The following is a 19,351-nucleotide window of genomic DNA, read 5'->3' on the forward strand; positions in this document are numbered from 1 at the left end:
CTTGAGATGGACTGTATTTTCCCTTGCTGGTGTACCTGCTTTCTTAAATAAACCTGTCTACATCTCTGGCTGGCATCATGTAAGCTAAAGACCTTTCCGGTCCTGAATCAAGATCCTCTTTTCTCTGGGAACTTCTCAGGACCCTCCTCCAGAGAACTCTCCTCTTCTGTGCTAATAGTGGTCAAGGGTGTAAGTGTTGGATTGTGACTGCAGGTCCTGCTTCTTAGTAGCTGTGTGTGACATTTGCAAGTTTCTTCACCTCTCTGTGCCTTAGTTTTCTCATCTTGAAGACAGGAATAATAACTTGTAGGGTCATGTTAGAGATTGGGATAATGGTTCCTTCCATGCTGTAATGTTTTCCCACTGTACCTTTGTACTTTGACCTATGTGCATAACACAAACTTATAAAATAGGTACTGAAGCCTGTTCTTTGGGTGGTATTTGCACCTGCTCTATATTAGCTGCCTAGGTCCTCACTGCATTCATCATTTTATGGTGGTGTCTGCCTTAAACCAAAACCCTGGGAAGAACAGGGACAGGGCACTAAGTTGTGGGCTGCCCTGCTCCAGAATGTGCCTTCTACACAGATGACAGCTGTGTTTGACAGTGAAGATGTTAATGAAGACGATGTTAGGAGAGCGAAGTTCTCACTTTGGCCACTCAGCTGGTGTTCTAGGAAGAGACATTTGACCCTTATGGGCCTCAGTTTTCTAATCCTAACAAGATGATTTTTAAGGACATTTCCAAACTTCAAATTGCACATGTGCCCAACGTTAAGGGTAAGAAGAATAATAACCATTACATTCTCTCCATAAAGGCAGATGCCCCCACGTGAGCGTTTCATGGCTCTCACGAACATTTTGTTACAAAGCACCATGAAATTCAGAGAGAGGGGAAGATACAGAAAAAGAATTCAGCAGAAAGAGTAATCCCTCAATCATCTGGTTTTGTTCTAGTTTCATAAGTTATGCAAATATTTAATTTGTTATGTAATAATTGTGACACAATTATTAAAGAAAAATTAATGATGATACTTGTTAAAGATGGTGTTAAACCAACACTCTTTAGAACCCGAGTTCTCAAAAATAAAAGGGTTTATTGAATCATTAGACGTGCTCGTCAGAAAACGAAAGGACAGGTTCTGTTCCACAGTTGCCCACAGTCAGGCCAGAGAGCAGTTGAAACTATGTCTGATAGACCTAGGGCTAAGATTTGTGAGTTTTGTTTTGTTTTGGGTTCTGGGCATGGAACCCGGGGCCTTGGGTATGCCAGGCAATCATTCTTCCATGGAACTACACTCTCTTGGCTCCTGACAGTATTTTTATAATGGAAGTTTGAGGGGCTAGGGTTGGAGTCTCAGCCCCTGTCACGAGCAGCTTCTCAGCCTTGTCTGGTTACCAGGAGTTCCCTTCCGGATATCTGCACTGGACCCCGGACCGCGACGTACGCGAACACCAAGCACGAACTCGATTGCCTTTTGAAATGCTGGTTTATTCGCACACCACACAAAGCAATACACGAGGTGGCTGGCTCACACTGCACGATCTTACTCTCAGGCGATGAGAGTTGATTGTGAGCAAATACATGGAGTTTCCCTCGCGCTTATATACTCTATATGTTTACAACAAACTTGTTTGTGTCTAACTTATCTAACATAAGCACACTACCTAGTTACATCATCAACTTATCTAACATGGGCATACTATCTAGTCATCCTATAACCAAAAACATGTTTACAACTAAAAAGTCACTTAGTCACTGCAAAGTCCAAAACAAGTCCAAAACAAGTCCTTTTGCTGATTCATGTTGTTTGTTCATCCTTGATGTTTACTCCTGTCAGTAACATAACTTTTTAACCTTGTCCTATTTAAGAAGTAATCCATGCTGTTTATGTTGCTAAAAGCTAAGTTAAGTCCTTATCCTGGATACCAATCCAACACTGAGGTTTTGAGCACAAGGAAAAAGCTTTATTGCTTTGCTAGCAAAGGAGAAACACAGGAGACTCCTGTTCCAGAGGCTGGGATTCTGCCCATCAGCAGGAACAGGGGGCTTTTAAAGAAGGTGATTCAAAGGCTACATTCCAAGTACTCTGTTGCAGTTATAATTCACTTGTTAATTTGGGAGACAGTCATTTCTGAGCTATTCTGGTACTAGTCTGGATTGCTTTGTTCCTATGGTGGGTGTGTACTCAAGGACAGATAAATCTGCCTAAAATGGAGAAGAAAGGTAATCCTGTCCCCACCCCACCCCCAGAGATTAGGGAGGGAGAGAGATTAGGGAGGATCTGGGAGAGAGGAAGAAACATGTCCTTTTTAAAAATAAATTGCAGTGGCAGAGAAGCAAGGGCTATATTCAAAGCATAAAGTGGCCGCACTGTTACATTTAATTTTACCCCGAATATGATAGTCCTACAAATGATTCATGTTTAATTTGGACATCAGACAAACTATTAACATGTGAATAAACATAATGATGTTTTACGGCATTCAAAATAGACAAAATTGTTCCTACCCCCTTGTTGGGAAGTTCAAACTGTCCCTCTGAAGGTTCAGAAACAATCTGCTAGAACCAAGGGACAATAGAAACTAACAGGAGAAAAGCCATCCCAAGTTTATTAACATTGTGAAAGGACAAAATTACAATTGAAATATCTTAATTGATTTTCCATTCTAGAATCAAGCAACACTTAATTTTATAAACTAGAGTAAATGTTCCACGAACTGAGCAGAGGTAGGTTTTACAGAGAAAGGCTAAAGAAAGCAAAAACAAAGACCAAATATCGAATGGCTCATTTCCAACTTTCCTTATAAGGAAGGGACAGGGAGCCAGAACAAGAGAAAATTAACGATTGGTTAACTTCAGGTTACTCGAGGTCACTTCTTTTTGTGTGTAAGAGTTAAAGCAGAGGGAACTTCATTATCATGCCGATGGAAACTATCCTGCATGGAAAATTTGGCTATTCTCTCTCACTTGTCCTGGTCTCCTTCTGTCCTCTGGTACATTGGAACTTTTGTGAGCAGGACTCCAGTTTGATTTTTAGTTCCATTTGTTGAGTCTGAATGCATGAGCTTAGTTCAAAACAATGGCCTCCTATAACTTCTATTTAACATGCAACCATATTTGCACGTTTTGTATTCCATACAGAATATGAAACTTGAAGAGCCAGATGGTTGGGGTTTAAATACTCTCTTCATATGAGGACAGGGAAATGGAGAGTGTAGGCAATTTAGAATAATAAATGATTTTACGCGAGATGAATGGACTCAGGAGACAGAAATCAGTTTGTCAATGGTTTCTTTTGGAATTTGAGCCACAGAGATTAAATATAACTTGTGACAACGCCTGTGGATTCATTACCATCTTCTTTCCTGCGATCATAAAATTTGGAGCGAGATGGGGGGTGGGGTAAATGATGTTTGTGGGAACAGTATTAAGGCAGATGAGGGACTATCCGAGTGTAGCCTTTCTGATCTCCAAGGCCCTTTAATTTTAAATAATCAGCATACCAGGGTACCAAATTTGGGGGCGACTTTCGCGGGACTCCATTCAGATGCTTGAAATGTTTTGTTGTATTTCTTTCTTTCTTTTTTTTTAAGTATTTATTTTTTAGTTGGAGTTGAACACAACATCTTTATTTATTTACGTTTATGTGGTGCTGAGGATCGAACCCCAGGCCTCACAGGTGTGAGGCCAGCGCTCTACCGCGGAGCCACAACCCCAGCCCCATTAATTTGTTACCTCCTCCTCCTCCTGAGCGGCCTGCACCACCACACCCAGCAAAATGATTGCATTTGGTAGGAAAGAAAGAAGGAAAGAAGAAGGAAAGAAAGAATTACTTTTGTTTTCGCGGTTTTCCAGTTTTATTTACAAGTGTTGAGTTTCAGACTTGTTTTTGCAGTTATGGGGGATGACCCTGATTACACGGTACCACAATTAAGCCCTTCAAGTTCTTTTTGCAACAAAGAGGCTAGGAAACATCCGTTCTAATAGCGGATACAGGAATGCAGGTAGCAGCTGCATTGCACTGTGAGGTTTTAGAACTGGCACTGGCGGCTCAGTACCAGGTCCAGAAAATAAAAGCCGTCACAAGTTCCTAGACCCGCCACGGCAGTGCGCGCTCTACGGCATCCCCCGGACTTGCGCGAACCTCGCTGCACAAGCCTATGTCCCATCCCGGAAGCTTCTCAGGTTCATCCTACAGGAGTCCGCTCGAGGCACGGGACCCGCGCTCCAGGCAGGTCCCGCGTACCCAAAGAGGCGGGAGAATATAGTCCGAGGCGCGCTCACCGCGCTCGAAAGCCCCAGGCCCCAGCTACCCGTGCCCGCCGGACAGGGGCAGCGGCGGCGAGCTGCCTCCAGCCAGTACGCCGCCCGGCGCGCCGAGGCCAGAAGCCGACTCCACGCCCCTTCCGAACCCTGGAGCGGAGCTGATGACGAACACAGGACGCGACAGACGCACACGCCGCCCCGCGCACACACGACGGTGCGTGCAGGGAAACGCGAGGGAGTCCCGGGCCGTCACCGGCGCGACCAGCGTCCCGCCTCCTCCACTCCCGGCGCTCCCGCCACCTCGGCAACTCCGCGCCCGCCTTCCGCCTTCGTCCGAAGCCTCCGCCGCAGCGAGGCTCCCGGCCTCGCTCCTGTCTCTTTAAATGGTGGGGCCGACTGGCGGCCCCTGCAGCTGCTGCCTGGGTGGCCCCGCGCGCCGCTTTTGAGGGGCGAGCCAAGATGGCGGCGGCTTTGGCTCGATGAGGAAGACGGAAGAGGCGGTGGCAGTGGAGAAGGGAAAGCGACTTCTAGCAGCCAGGGGCGCTGCGGCGGCCGGGGGCGTTCGGAGTCTCTCGGGCAGAGTTAGCAGTTGCAGCAAGAGTAGGCGCCCGTCGGCTTCGGATATTTGAAGCAGGGGGAACGGAGCGGGACCACTGGGCGCGGAGGCAAGGCCAGGTACAAGGAAGGAAAAAATGGCGGCGGCGGCGGCCTGAGGAGGCGGTGGCGGCGCGGGAAGTAGCTTGGCGGAGATCATGGCGGAGGCGGGAGCAGGGCAGTGACCGGAGCCCCGCGTTCCTACCGCGGCGGGGCGGGAGGCTCCGCAGCGCCGCGTGCCCCTTTCGGGGCTGCCGGGCGGCCGGGCCTGGACAATAGCGCCGCGGAGCCGGAGGCGAGAGAAGGCGGCGGCCCAGAGCTCGGGCCCGGAGCTGGCCATGCGGGCGGCGGCGCGGGCCCGCGGCGGTCACCGGCAGCAGTGAGGCCCGAGAGTCCTCCGCTTGCGGGCGCCCGCCTCTCCCGGACCCCGTTCCTGGGCGACTGCAGCCGGGCTCCCGCCCCGGCCCTCGGACGGCACGATGACCGACACCCGGCGGCGGGTGAAGGTTTACACGCTCAACGAGGACCGGCAGTGGGACGACCGGGGCACCGGGCATGTGTCGTCCGGCTACGTGGAGCGGCTGAAGGGCATGTCCCTGCTTGTCAGGGCCGAGAGCGACGGTGAGTGCAGCTTCTCGCGGCGGGACCCTCGCCACCCCTACGGCACGGGGCCACCTCCCTGGTGCTTGGGTGCAGTGGCGCTTGGCCCGCGAGAACCTAGGGGCAGTGTGCTGAGGAGTGCAGGCCGCGGGGGCTCCCGGAGCGCGCCGGAGGTGTCCGCTCCTCGGAGTGCCTGGTGGCTTTGAGGGTTCGAGTAGGGCCAAGTACTTTTGAGTTGTGCCGCCCGGGAGCGTGGAGAGGCCGAGCGTGCTCTTCTTTTGCACTAGAGTGACCTTGAGAAAGGCACCGTCCCATCTGCCTTGGTTCACCCATCTGTAAAGCAGGTGTGCAACTTTGGTTTGAGCTAAGAAAGTTCTTACCTGCTGCATACTTTTAAGAACATTTCGCTGTATGTGTGTGTTTCTTTCTTTTCCTTTTTTTTTTTTTTTTTTTTTTTTTTAACATTTTGGCTACATCTTTCTGATCCGGTTGCTGAGTGGCAACACAGATTCGTGGGTCTGCCAACTCCACACTGAGCTGCGAAAATGGTGTTTCGCATTGTGAGGGTACGTTTGCGTTCACCATCGTTGGTTGTCTTTCTCGTTGGAATGCAGGTTTTTTGTTTTTTTTTTTAAGTGTGTATAGTTCCTGCAAACTTGGAATCATTTTATTGCGAGCTTTTTTTTTTTTTTTTTTTTTTTTGGTTGCTTAAATATGTGTTCATAATTTGGTTTGGTTAACAGGTGGACAGAAGTAGGCAGATACTTTTGAATCTGCCCTAGTGCTTTCTTTCGGGTATTTTGAAACAACCCTCAAGGTCCAAAGACCAAGCAGTTTGAAAATAACAGGTTTTCACATTTTAAAAGACTTACTTCCTATAGGGAAGGTCACTTCTCTCAGTGACATTCTGCGAATTTCATGTAAAAGGAAATGTTCACAATTGGGTAAAGATTTTTTTCTTCCAAATAAGAAAGTAGTTATCTCCCACCTCCACATATCTTGTTACATTAGTCTGTGCTTTTATAGTAACTCATTATGTCAGTTTATTATGATTGTAGTTATTCTGTGTCTGAGTTAATTACAAATATTTTAGGATTTTTTTTTTCTGTTGGAATTTACCCAGAACTTTTGATTCCATGAAAAACTAGATTCTTCTGTTATTGAAGATTGTAGTATCATTGGTATTTGATCATATTTGAAAAATGGTAATTTGGGGTATAATAGTTCACTGGTTATCTTTATAGTTATAAAGATAAATTTGTGAACATTATTTCCTTTTAGGGGCATTTAATGTTTTTAATGTAATGGATATACTTTTCAGAGACTGAGTTATTTTTTGCCTCATAAAATACAACCTGAATGTCAGGATTAGTGTGCTTTGGTATGTGACTCTCACATAATAACCTACTCTGCCTTTACATCTGTGTACATTTGGAAAACTTTTTTAAATATACTTTTTAGTTGTAGATGGACACAATACCTTGTGAGGCAGACACTTTACCACTGAGCCACAACCCCAGCCCCCATTTGGAAAACTTTTTACATAGTGAGTTGAAAGTATGGGCTTTTAGGTTCAGTTAGCTTCTTTTTTGGAATACTAGGGTATCGCAGGGATAGAGCCCAGGGCCTGGAGCTTGTGGGCAAGGGCTCTGCTATTGCACTACACCTCCAATGCTGGTTAGATACTTTTGAGATGAAAGTATGTATACTTCGGACAATTTTTTTGCAATTTCATATTAGAATTAATACATTCAACTTCCATCATCTGTCTTATTTGATTCTTGAAACAAAGGCTTTTAAAAGTATTTAGAAATATTAAGGTTTAATGTTAAACTACTTATTATAAGGAACTCTACTCTCCTAATATGGCGATACAAAGAACTGGTAGGGTTTTATTTTTGCTTGGTTTGGTTTCCCATTTGTTTTTACCACTTAGAAAATAACTAATCTTTCTCCTTCCATTTGAAAGTTTGGGGGCTCTGCAGTAAAACAAGTTGAATGGCTGAAACAAAATATCTTTAATTTTTATCTCATAGGAAAAAAGCTGAACTAAATTGCTGATCTACCTTTGTAAATTTTTTTTCCCTCCCATTACTGGGAATTGAACCTAGGGGCACTCTACCACTGATTTATATCCTTAGCCCTTCTTATTTTTTATTTTGAGACAGGGTCTCACTAAGTTGCTGAAGCTGACCTCAAATTGCAGCCCTCCTGCCTCAGCCTTCCAAGTTGCTGGGATTCCAGCCATGGGTCATGGTGCCAGAACATACTCCCCCTCTGCTTCGCGCACCACCACCCCCTTTGTTTTTTTTTGTTTTTTTTTTTTCCCCTTCTGAGGCCAGGGTCTCACCAAGTTGCCAGGCCTGGCCTCTAACACACAATCCTCCTGAATCACTGGGATTACACACGTGAGCCACTGTACTACCCTTGTATATTTAAATTTCTCAGGTTTAGAAAAGTTCCAAGATACTAGTGAAGTAATCTTTAGCTTGATGATTAACTTGTTTTCCTAACAGGAAAATTACAAGCAGGTATAATAATAGTGAAATTTTATCCAGTGCCTACTATATGCCTGGGTTTGTTTTTTTTGTTTGTTTGTTTGTTTTTTTGTAGTTGTCAGTGGACCTTTATTTTATTTATTTATATGCAGTGCTGAGAATCAAACCTAGGGCTTCACACATGCTAGGTAAGTGCTCTACCACTGAGCCACAATCCTAGCCTGTGCCTGGGATTCTTCAAGCAATTTACTTGTAGTGTCTTAATTATATAATTCATAAGTAATTAAAACAGTTCTCTGATGTAGGTATTATAATTAGTCATATTTTGCAGATAGAAAAACTGAGGCTCAGAGATGGTGAGTAATTTACTTAACACATCTGGATTGGGTCAAGGTCAGCATTCAGTTTAGGAGCTATGGTCTCAATTTGAGTGGGAAATCTAGTCAATGGTGAAGGCAGTTTTATTAACTGCAGTAAATTTAAAACATTTGCTGTTTTTTTTTTCTTGACCTCAAGGTTTATTTCAAAGTGATAATAAATTTTAGTCTAAACATATTCAAAGTTATAGTTTAATGTCTCTGAGCTACATGCAAAAGTTAACTGTGTTGACTGCTAGGTTGGGTCAACCATTATCATGTGCTTCCCCTGTTCTCCACTAGAGGATATGTGAGAATTTTTTATTATGATGAGCAAAATGGGAAGTATTTCTGATTTTCCGTAAATGAGTCATTTATCCAATAGAAACTTAAAATTATTGAGTTTTTCCATGCTTGGGCTGGAAGTACTAATTGTATTATGGTGTTTTGTTTTTTTCTTTTTAATGAAACGTTTACAAAATAAAGCTCAAATGAATTAACTGTATAAATGCTAATTTATTCATATTTTCCCACAATTCTAAAGATTTTCAGTCTGTTTCTTTAAACTCAAAAATATGTAAGCCAGTGGTGGCATATGCCTGTAATCCCAGCAGTTTGGGAGGCTGAGGGAGGAGGTTCACAAGTTTAAGGTCAGATTGGGCAATTTAGCATGATCCTGTGTCCAAAATAAAAAATAAAAGCAAACAAACAACAAAAATACAGGTTGGCTCATTGGTAAAGTGCCCCTGGTTTAATCCCTAGTACCACTAAGTAAATAAATACTTTATTCCTAGCAGGTTTTTGGGGAGGGTTGATACTGGGGATTAAACTCAGGGCCACTTTACCACTGAGCTATGTTTCCGGTCCTTTTTTTATTTTCTATTTTGAGACTGGGTCTTGCTAAGTTGCTGAAGCTGGCATTGAACTTATGATCCTCCTGCCTCAGTCTCCTGAGTTATTAGAATTACAGGCATGCACCACCATGCTCACCCAAAGGATGTCTGTGTGAGTGGTGTTGGGATTGAACCCACAGCCTAGCACATGCCAAGCAGGCACTCCAACACTGGGCTACACCTACAACTCCTTAAGGATGTCTTTTGACATAAAATCATATCCATGCTTTTTATTCTGGATTACCTGATTAACATCAAGAAAAGTGTTGTTTTTTTAAATTTTTTTGTTTTTTGAGATTAAAGTATTGCTTCATTGCCCAGGCTAGTGTGGAAGCCTGGGCCCAAGTGAGTTTCCCACCTCTGTCTCCAAGTAGCTCTGACTACAGGCACATGCCACATGCCCAACTTTGAGAATGGTAGGGGTTTTGTTGTTGTTGTTTTGTTTTGTTTTTCTTCATGGTGGAGGACTGAACTCAGGACCTTGCTTGTGCTAGGCAGGCGCTGTGCCACTTAAATCCTAGACCCCCCACCCCCATTTGGTTTTTACCTTATGTTTTGTAAACTGTTTTAATTTTGAAATAATTTTATCTGATTTTACTTGCCTCAAGAATTGAACAGATTAAATTTTTACTATTTGAGGCAAGAAAAAAGTGAGACATGGGGGAAATATTCAAAGTAGAAATGCTTGCTAATGGTAACACTAGAAGCTTGTGCTGCTGTCTCTTGATAGAACATTACAGAGCTCTGTCTTGATTGTAGGTGGGTCTGCTTCTACCCCTACTATAATTAGAACGGAAGGTCAGAACACTTTTGATGGAGAAGTCTTTTTTATTTTTTCTCTGCTTTAGTGGGTAGCATCAGCATTTTTTTCATTGCTGTTCCTCTGAGTAAGTATAGTATAGTATCTTGCATTCCACATGTATACTTAGTTACTAAGAAGAGCTCCTACCACTACTGGGGAAAGTATTTCACTTTGAAATGGTTACTTAAATATTTTTTTCCTCATGTACACCAGCTCTATTAAAAATTGTCCTAGGATAACCAAAAGCTTACTTATCTGTTGCATGTGATAATGGAAGTTTGAAAGACATCATTTATGAAGTGTGGCTGATGGCGTTTGTGTTGTGGCAGCTTAATCCAAAAGACTCTCTGCTACTGAGCTATATCCCCAGCATTTTTTTTTTTTTTTTGCTTCATTTTTTTGTGGGGGCCTCACTATTTGCTGAGACTAGCCTCAAAATTGGGATCCTCCTGAGTCCTGGGTATGTACCCTCTCACCCAGCCTCTTTTCAGTTTTTAACTGCCATTATTTTAAATATGAGCCTGAAAAAAAAAAATCAGGGCTGGTGACAGGGCTCACTTGCCTAGTGTGCACTAGGCCCTGGGTTCTATCCACAGCACTGCAACAAACAGCAACCAAATATCAGAAAAAGGGGTTTTATAACACAGAACAGAACCAAAATAGCTTTAAAGCCTACATTAGTCTCCCACCCAGGTGATATTTTTAGGCTCTGTTATTTGTTTGTTTCTTTTTGTGTTGCTGGGAATGGAACTCAAGAGTCCTGTAAATGGTAGGCAAGTGCTGTACTACTGAGTATCCACCAGCCCCATTATCTCGGTCTCCCACCACCACCAGGGATTGAACTCAGGGACACTCAACCACTGAGCCACATCCCAGCCTTATTTTGTGTTTTATTTAAAGACAGGGTCTCACTGAGTTGCTTAGCACCTCGAATTTGCTGAGGCTGTCTTGAACTCATGATTCTCCTGCCTCAGCTTCCCCAGCAGCTGGGATTACCGGTGTGCACACTGCACCAGGCCCCATTAACTCATTTTTGATGGCTGGTGCTTTCTTCCCACTGTTGAAGCATAGTACCTAATCCTTGCCCTTTGCTTTGTATATTTGTGAGAGGTCAGTATTCTGGGGAAGCTGATAGGTTGAGCTGCTTGCTTAGGAGTGACAGTTGGAGTTATTCATTGAATCCTTCAGTATTTATCCAAGTTAAAACTAATGCAGGATCAAAGTTCAACCCCAGATACTCCCAGACTCCCTGAATTTGATTGACTGGTTGGTTGATATTAAAGAGGGAGCCATAAAAATTATAGGCACACTCTATACTAACTTATTTTTTCTAGTGAAAGGATATGAGATCTATATAAAGGAGTTTTCTAGCTAAATAAAATTGCATACTGGAAATTTTAAATGTCGACAGTTTTCATGGAATGTTTACTAAATATATGCTTTTTCTAAACAGTATGTTGAACCTATGTTGGTAACCTTTCACTTGTAATGTGTTTCTGTATCACTATTATCATTTCCTCATTTTCCTGCTGTACAACAGTAATAGTATATGTGCTGAAACCCCTAAGTATTGAGGGCTGATTATTACTAAATAGGCACTTCAGTATAAATTTTCAACTATTAATTTTGAGATTGAACCCAGAGTTTTACCACTGAGCTATGTTCCCAGTCTTTTATTTAATTTTATTTATTTATTTTGAGACAGAGTCTAAGTAGCTTAGACTTAGGGCCTCACTAAGTTGCTGAGGCTGGCCTTGAATTTGTGATCCTCTTGTCGCAATCTCCTGAGTAGCTGGGATTATAAACGTGCACCACCATGCCCAGCTAGATTTTTTTTTTCTTTTTTTTGTAAAGTCTTTCCAGTCTAAAATAGTTGCTGTAGCAACTATTTTTTATTTCTCTGAGACCTTTGTAAATTACACCTCACTGTGCACACACAAGTGTTTTGTTTTGTTTTACTGGGGGTTGGCAACCAGTTTCAAGAAAGGCCCTCACATTTCGTTTTATGGGAGGAACCAAGATGTTAGGAAGCAAAGAGGAAACATTTTTAATGGCCTAATTATTGATACACATGGTTGTACTATTTTTTCTTGCTAACAGTATAATATAACCTGCAGTTGTTTTAGTAACACTCTGAGTATATAGACCTCCATTATCATATTTTGGGCATGTGTTTGAGTCAGGATATACAGATTGTGTCATTTATAAGAAGCATATACTGGGTACAGTAGTACATACCTTTATTCCTAGCTACTTAGGTTACTGATTCAGGAAGATCACAAGTTCAAGACAGCCTGTCTCAAAACAACAACAAAAAATGTTAAAAAGACCTGGGATATAGCTCAGTGGTAGAGCATTTGCCTATCATTTGCAAGCTCTGGGTTCAATCTTCAGTACCCCCTCAAAGGGCAGGGGGCATAGTATTCCACATATGTATTTAACTCACATATACCCTGTTGATAGTACTTCTCAAACTTTTCCCCTCAGGATGCATTTGTGCACTCTTTCATTTAGGTTGTAGCTATTGATACCAGTCATTTAGAAATTAAAACTGAGACTTTGCTGGAAACAATTAACCTAAACATAGTTTTCTTTAATATTACATATTTTTAAAAATAACATTTTTAAGAAAAGTAACTTTTGTAAAACAATTTAGTGAGTCTTTTTTTTTTTTAAACAAATCTCTTTGACATCTAGTTGAATTTTTTAAAAAAACATTATTCTCATCTGCTTCTGTATTCTGTCTATTCTGTAAGCCTTGTAAAAGAATTGAGTAAAAAAGGCAAGTAACCTCTTAGTATCATTATGAAAATAGTTTGAGTTTCCAGAACCTCTAGTGTCTCCAGATCGTGCTTTGAGAACAGGTGGTATAAAGAATCTGGTGGTGGTGGTTGTCTTGCCTTTACAAACGGTGCTGATGAAATCTTCATTCATCTTTTTGGTGCTTATTCAAACATATAGGGTAATTGCCTAGAAGACTTCTTGGACCAAAGATAAATGGTAAAGATAAATGGCTAAAGATTGGGCTAATTTTCAGTCATGGAAATATTGAATGAGAATTAAGGACACCTGTTTGATCATTCTATTATTATTATTATTTTAGTTTTAATAATAGATGGACACAATACCTTTATTTTATTTGTTTGTTTATGTGCTGCTGAGGATCAAACCCAGTGCCCACATATGCAAGGAAAGCAGTCTACCACTGAGCCACAATCCAGCCCTCATTCTCTTGATTTTGCTTTATCTCTATTTCCTTCCTAATCTTTGAGTGGGGAGAGCCTTCTCCAGTCTTGATATTGGAGTTTGTGTGTACTGGGGATTGAATCCAGGGATGTGTTCTACCACTGAGCTACTTTCCCAGCCCCACCTCCGCTTTCCCTCCACCCCTAAATTTTGAGACAAGGTCCTACTAAGTTGCCAAAGCTGGCTTTGAATTTGTAACTCTCCTGTATCAGCCTTCTGAGTCACTAAGATGATGATGATGATGATTGTTGTTATCCTGCCTGGCAGGATTGGAGTTTCTGTAGAGTATTCTTTCTCTGATAATTCTGACTCTCTTAGATGTGTAGAAAGAGTGGGGGTTGGGTGTGTGTGTGTGTGTGTGTGTGTGCAAGTTATCTCTTGGGAGATAAGGCATCTTCTTCCTTGGAGATGATAGGTGTGTTTTTCAAATGAGTTGGGGTAGGGAGATGGGTAGGTCTTTAATGTATGCTTCATTTATTAAGTTACATTGGGCATACCCCTATCACAAGCATGTGTTTGTTACTCTTGGTGAGAATCTTATCTTTTTTTCTACTAAGGCTCATACTGCTAATTTTCCCCGTTGGTGTGGCAGATACCTCTGACTAAAGTTGAACTCTATATCCTCGTTCATGTCCGTACTACTAGGATAGAATTACTCTTCCTAGTATTGTAGCTATCATAACTGATAGAAGTAAACTTAAGGGAGGAAGGATTGTGTTAATACATAGTAACGCTTTTTCAGTTGATTAGAGAGGTGCTCATAACTTGACCCAATAAGGACTAGTAGATGGAAGAAGAAATACCCATTAGATAACTAGGAATAAAACTAGTAATGTGTCTTGTTAGCTTACTTGGCTCCCAGACTTGAGTGTTTCCCATGCTTCAACCTCCTTATCTCTAAGACAGGGTATGGTATTGGAGACCAGAATTGAACTTCCTGAAGTGATAACTTAGACCAAAGCTATGGGAGATGGCTGAAATGGGTTTCTGGAGAGGTACTTTCCTCTAACATCCTGAATTATCCAGAAAAAAATTACACCACCAGAAGCTTCTAGTATGTTCTTGTGTTAGCCAGGGCTTTGGGAGGGAACACTTTACACTTTCAACTTGTAATGTTTTCCTTTCTAATTATACTGACCCTGTAACACTACTGAGAAAGTTTTCTGAAGAAAATGCAAAAGGGACTGGTACTTAAAATAATTGCTAATAGGGATTAGGTAGCTCACAAAGTCAAAGCATTGCTAGTCATAGCATTTTTGTTTTTAGTACTAGCTGCAAAGTCAGGTGTGTGTTTCTTTCCTCTTTTTCCTATGATATTTATTACGAGTGCTTCAAATTATAACATCTTGTAATGATCAGTGGCAGGTCTTTGGGTGTTTTTTAAACGACAAGTGCCAGTCTTTTCTGGTAAATGCTGATTTTTACCCAGAAAAAATAACCAAACATAACACAGTTTTAGGACATAGTGATACCATCAGTGTAATTCACCCAAATTGTAAATGTACCAGTTAATTATGTACATTATTTCACTGTTTTTTAATAAAACTTTTCAACCTTCTACTGACTTTCCCACAGTATTAAAAGACTCTTTAAAAACTGCCTGACAACTTTAAACTACAAATATCATGTTGGGAAAATGAGGGATTATTTTTCTGGTTTGGCCTTAAGTTTTTTAAATCTGTCATTCATATATAAGTGTGTTGAGAAATAGAAAAAAAGAAGCTTCCTATTAATGGATTCAACATGTCTGAAAATATAAATTATAAAATGGGGTATATTACAAATAAGAGTCTTTTCAGAAAAATGAACAGATGAGCAATTATTGCATCAGTTGCACCCATGGGAGAGGTGCACCTTTCTAATGATTAATCTTTTACTAAATATCATAAAAGTCGTGTACTTTTCTACAAGCTCTACATCCACTCTTATGTAGGTATCCAGTTTTCAGGTTCAACATTGACTCTTCCATCTACCATTCTTAAATCTCCTTGGAAGTCTTCCAGCACAATTATGTTGCTATCATCTAATTCACTAAAATTTTTAAATTCTTCAAGGTACCACCATGTTTGTTAAGTGCATAGATTATTTCTGTTAATCCTTTAAGTACCCCTCTTTCATCAAAGTCCATTAAGTTGGATTCCACTTTGACATTTGAATGACAAATACCAGCTGGACAGGTAACTTCCTCTGGTACATCACTGATACCCGCTGAAAATATGAACACAGGGATGCTGTGTTGGAGCTTGTCAAATAAATTCTCATACTTCCTTGACCGTAACTTCAGGTTCTGCCACTATTTTTATTTAAAGTTGCCTAGACTGGTCTCAAACTTGATCCTCCTGCCTCAGCCTTCTAAGTAGCTGAGAAATTATAGGCATGTTCTACTGCATCCAGCTCTGCCACAATTTAAATTTACCTTTGAGTAAAGATTGCAAGCAGAACCATGGGATTTATTATGCCATTCTCCTCCCATGTTACAGTACTTATATTCTACAATCAGAACAGGAACTTCAGTAGCATTATGTTTTTTCTTTAGTTGTAATTGTTTCAACATTCATCTGTAACCTTCTTAGAATTGTCAACAATATTATGACATAATGGACATCTTTTTCCTTTGTAGGAAAATCTACTTAGTGTCATAACAAAATATGTTATAGTCATTTCTTAAGTTAATCTTTATCCTAGTGGTCTTGGTCCTCTTAGGATGAGTTATGTACTGGTCCAACACCACTCCTGCACTAGGTCACACATGCTAGCCCTCCACTTCCTACATACCCTTGCCAAGGTCATTCCATCCCTGGACAGGACCCTTGCATATCATCTGGCCAGACTGCAAAACTTGGAAGCATAAAGAAGCCAGTGGTGCCCTGCCCATGCATGCATTTCTTGAAAGCAAAGCTTGAGGTGATAGCCCTTTGTGCCATGTGTTGTTGACCTCTTGTCTTAAACCTTAAAAGTTTTAAAAGTACAATATATCAAAAAGGTTTTGCCAAAAGATTTGCAAATTATGTGTTTGAAATGATGAACTTTCACAAAATAACCAGCACGTAACAGAACATAACCAGCATTCTAGAAGCCTGCTTAAAGCAGTTTTTTTTTTTTTTTTAAACTAGGTGTAGATGGACACAACACAATGCCTTTATTTTTATGTGGTGCTTAGGATCGAACCCGGGTCCCGCCCGTGCTAAGGCGAGCACTCTACCACTGAGCCACAATCCCAGCCCCTAAAGCAGTTTTTATGTACTTAATAATTTAAACATTCAAAATATATGGTTCTTTTTTGTTGTTTTTGTATATCCACTAGCTTGTATGCATCACTATAATCTAATTTTAGGGCATTTTATCCCCTCCAGAAGAAATCACGTTCCCATTTGCTATCACTATCCATTTCCATTTCCCTTTAGCCCTCAACAACCACTAATGTCTCTTCTAATCTGTATGATTTTACCTATTCTGGACATTTCATATAAACGCATTCATAGAATATGTGGTCTTTTGTGACTGGTTTCTTTCAGTTAGCATGTTTTCAAGGTTCATGTAATGTGTCAGAATTTCATATACTTTGTATATACTATTTCATTGGGTGGACATACCACATTTTATTTTTCCATTCATCATCAGTTGATGGATATTTGGATTGCTTCCATTATTTACTGTTATGAAAAATCCTGATATATATATATATATACATTGTATGCTTTTGTGTAGGCATGTTCTTTGTTGTATAACTAGGAGTGGAGTTGCTGAATAACTGATAAACGTTTTTTTTTGGTAGGGAAGGAGTGTTAGGGATTTGAACCGAGGGTTATGGTCGCATGATCTAGCATTCTGAACATATGCTCTACCACTGAGCTGTACCCCCAACCCCCCTTACTTAACTTTTTGAGTAGCTACCTAATTGGTTCATTTTATCTTTTAACAAGTATGGGGTTGTAATTTCTCTACATTGTTGCCAACACTTGTTATTGTCCCTCTTCCATTATAGAGTACTAGTGAGGATGAAATAGTACCTCATTTATGGTTTTGATTTGTATTTTCCTAATGATTGTGCTATTGATCATCTTCCTATGCTTTTTTTATTTTCTATATATCTTTTTTGGAGAAATGTCTATCAAGTGCATTGCCCACTTTTTAATTGTGTTGTCTTTATTATTGAGTTGGAAGAATTCATAGATATTCTGGATGTGAGTGCTTTATCAGTATGATTTGCAAATATTTTTTCCCATTCTCTTGATGACATTGTTTGCAGTGTCAACTATTACAAGTTCTAAATTTGAATGATGTACAGTTTACATCATTTTTCAAAGGAGATCCAAATTTTTATTTTCGATAAGTGAATTTTTGTGTAGTTTTTATACTTAAAAAGAGGATATTCAGTTTGAGTCTATGCCACTAGGCCTCTTATGTCTTCTAAAATAAAATTTACCAAATAACCTAGTTCTTTTATTCACTGTATTTTTACTTATGTGGTTTTCTACAGATGGATTGTTTTTGAGGATTGAGTTATATTTCAGAATAGGTTTTACTGGAATATGTTTTTTAAGAAAGTTGTGTTTAAAGTATAATTACGTGTATTCTCTGACTATCTTTGAAAAGTTTAAGTTTGATCTGCAAGTCTCTGGTATAATTTTTGTTTGTTAGTTTGATTGTTTGGGGTGTTAGGGATTGAACCCAGTCTTATTTATTTATTTATTTATTTATAGATAAGGTCTTGCTGAGTTACCCAGCTGGGTTGAACTGTCAGTCTTCCCTCAGCCTACCAGGTAGCTGAAGTTACACACGTGGCTATGGTTGATGATAATAGATAACAGTAGAATAAGTTTTTGTTTTAATAGTTCAAACAGCACTTCACAAAGATAGTGGAAGGCTTTTAGTTTTGTATTTTGTTTTTTGTGTGTATGGTGCTGGAGATTGAACCTAGGGCCTCTTATAGGCTAATAAATGTATGTTTTATTTACCACTGAGTAAATAAAACCCTCAGCCTCTATACATTCTGTTAATTTACCAGCAGCTTTTTCATGTTATGAATGTATCATACAGTTCTTCATAATCACAAAGCTAAAAATCTGGTAATTGTATATAAAGAGAGTTGAAAAAGCAGTGGAAGTTTTGCTTTAATTAATCTAGCAAAATTTAGAAAAGGGAGCCAGGTGCCATGGAGCAGACTTATAACCTCAGCATCTTGGGGGGAGGCTGAGGCAGGAGGGTTTCAAAGCCATCCTCAGCAAAGGCGAGGCACTAAGCAACTCAGTGAAACCATGTCTCTAAATAAAATACAAAATAGGGCTGGGGATGTGGCTCAGTAGTGAGGTACCCCTGATTTCAATCCCTGTACCCTCCCCCAAATGGAAAAGGGAAGATTAAAACAGTTTTTCCTTAAATGTGGAAATTCCTGCCAAAAATAGTTGTGGGAAAGGGGGAGAAGAAGAAAGAATAAAGAACCTAAGTAAGTGGAGCTCTGAGGGTACCAGTGTGTGTGTGTAGGGGGGGATTACTTAAAACATTCAGTTATTTTAAGTACAGACAGGATAATACAGATTTTGGGTTAATTGGGTCACCTGTGTCAGAGTTGGTGGGAGAAATTGTGGGAAGTGGGAAACTGTTTCTGTGCACAGCACACTCAAATTGAATCATCACAATTTGATACATGCTGGTATTTTACTGTACTTAGTATCTAACAGCACTGTTTTTAGCAAATAGTAAATAGTAGTAAATCACTAATATTCGGCAGCATCATAAAATTAATAAATTAGTTTTAGCTGGAAGGCAAGTTTGGAAATGTTAAGGCAACTGATTCTTCTCAATTATATAGCCACTCTTTGGAATGGGTAAAGCAACTGTTAAGTGTAACATGAGAAAAAACAAAAGCACTGTATGAGAGACAGCTGCAGAGAAAACTGTTGCTGCTTAAGCATTTTGGGCCAGAACTTGTCTTTAGGTTTGATGTTCTGGAATAAACTAGAACTGGTTGATGAAAAGGTGGGTATGATTCAAGTGTCAAAATTTGCCTTTTCTCATAAAGCAGTAGTTATTTTCTAGATATTATGAGTCTTCCACTGTCGGGGTGAAAACAGAAATGTATGGGTTAAATTT

At 40.5% G+C, this 19,351-nt stretch overlaps 1 protein-coding gene across 2 annotated transcripts in view; it reads left to right on the forward strand.

The window, feature by feature from the left end:
• The first annotated feature begins 5,335 nt into the window (after positions 1-5,335).
• Ppp4r3a (protein phosphatase 4 regulatory subunit 3A) overlaps positions 5,336-19,351 on the forward strand; it is a 42,396-nt gene continuing 28,380 nt past the window's right edge. For both annotated transcript variants that reach the window (XM_058577870.1, XM_058577871.1), the window contains exon 1: positions 5,336-5,484. In XM_058577870.1, coding sequence (XP_058433853.1) covers positions 5,343-5,484 — 142 coding nt within the window. In that variant the 5' untranslated portion in view covers positions 5,336-5,342. The remainder of the gene's footprint in view (positions 5,485-19,351) is intronic.

This window comes from Marmota monax, unplaced genomic scaffold, assembly GCF_021218885.2.
Source record: "Marmota monax isolate L192 unplaced genomic scaffold, Marmota_monax_Labrador192_F-V1.1 WCK01_AAM20220418_F8-fsc00017, whole genome shotgun sequence".
NCBI classification, from domain to species: Eukaryota; Metazoa; Chordata; class Mammalia; order Rodentia; family Sciuridae; genus Marmota; species Marmota monax.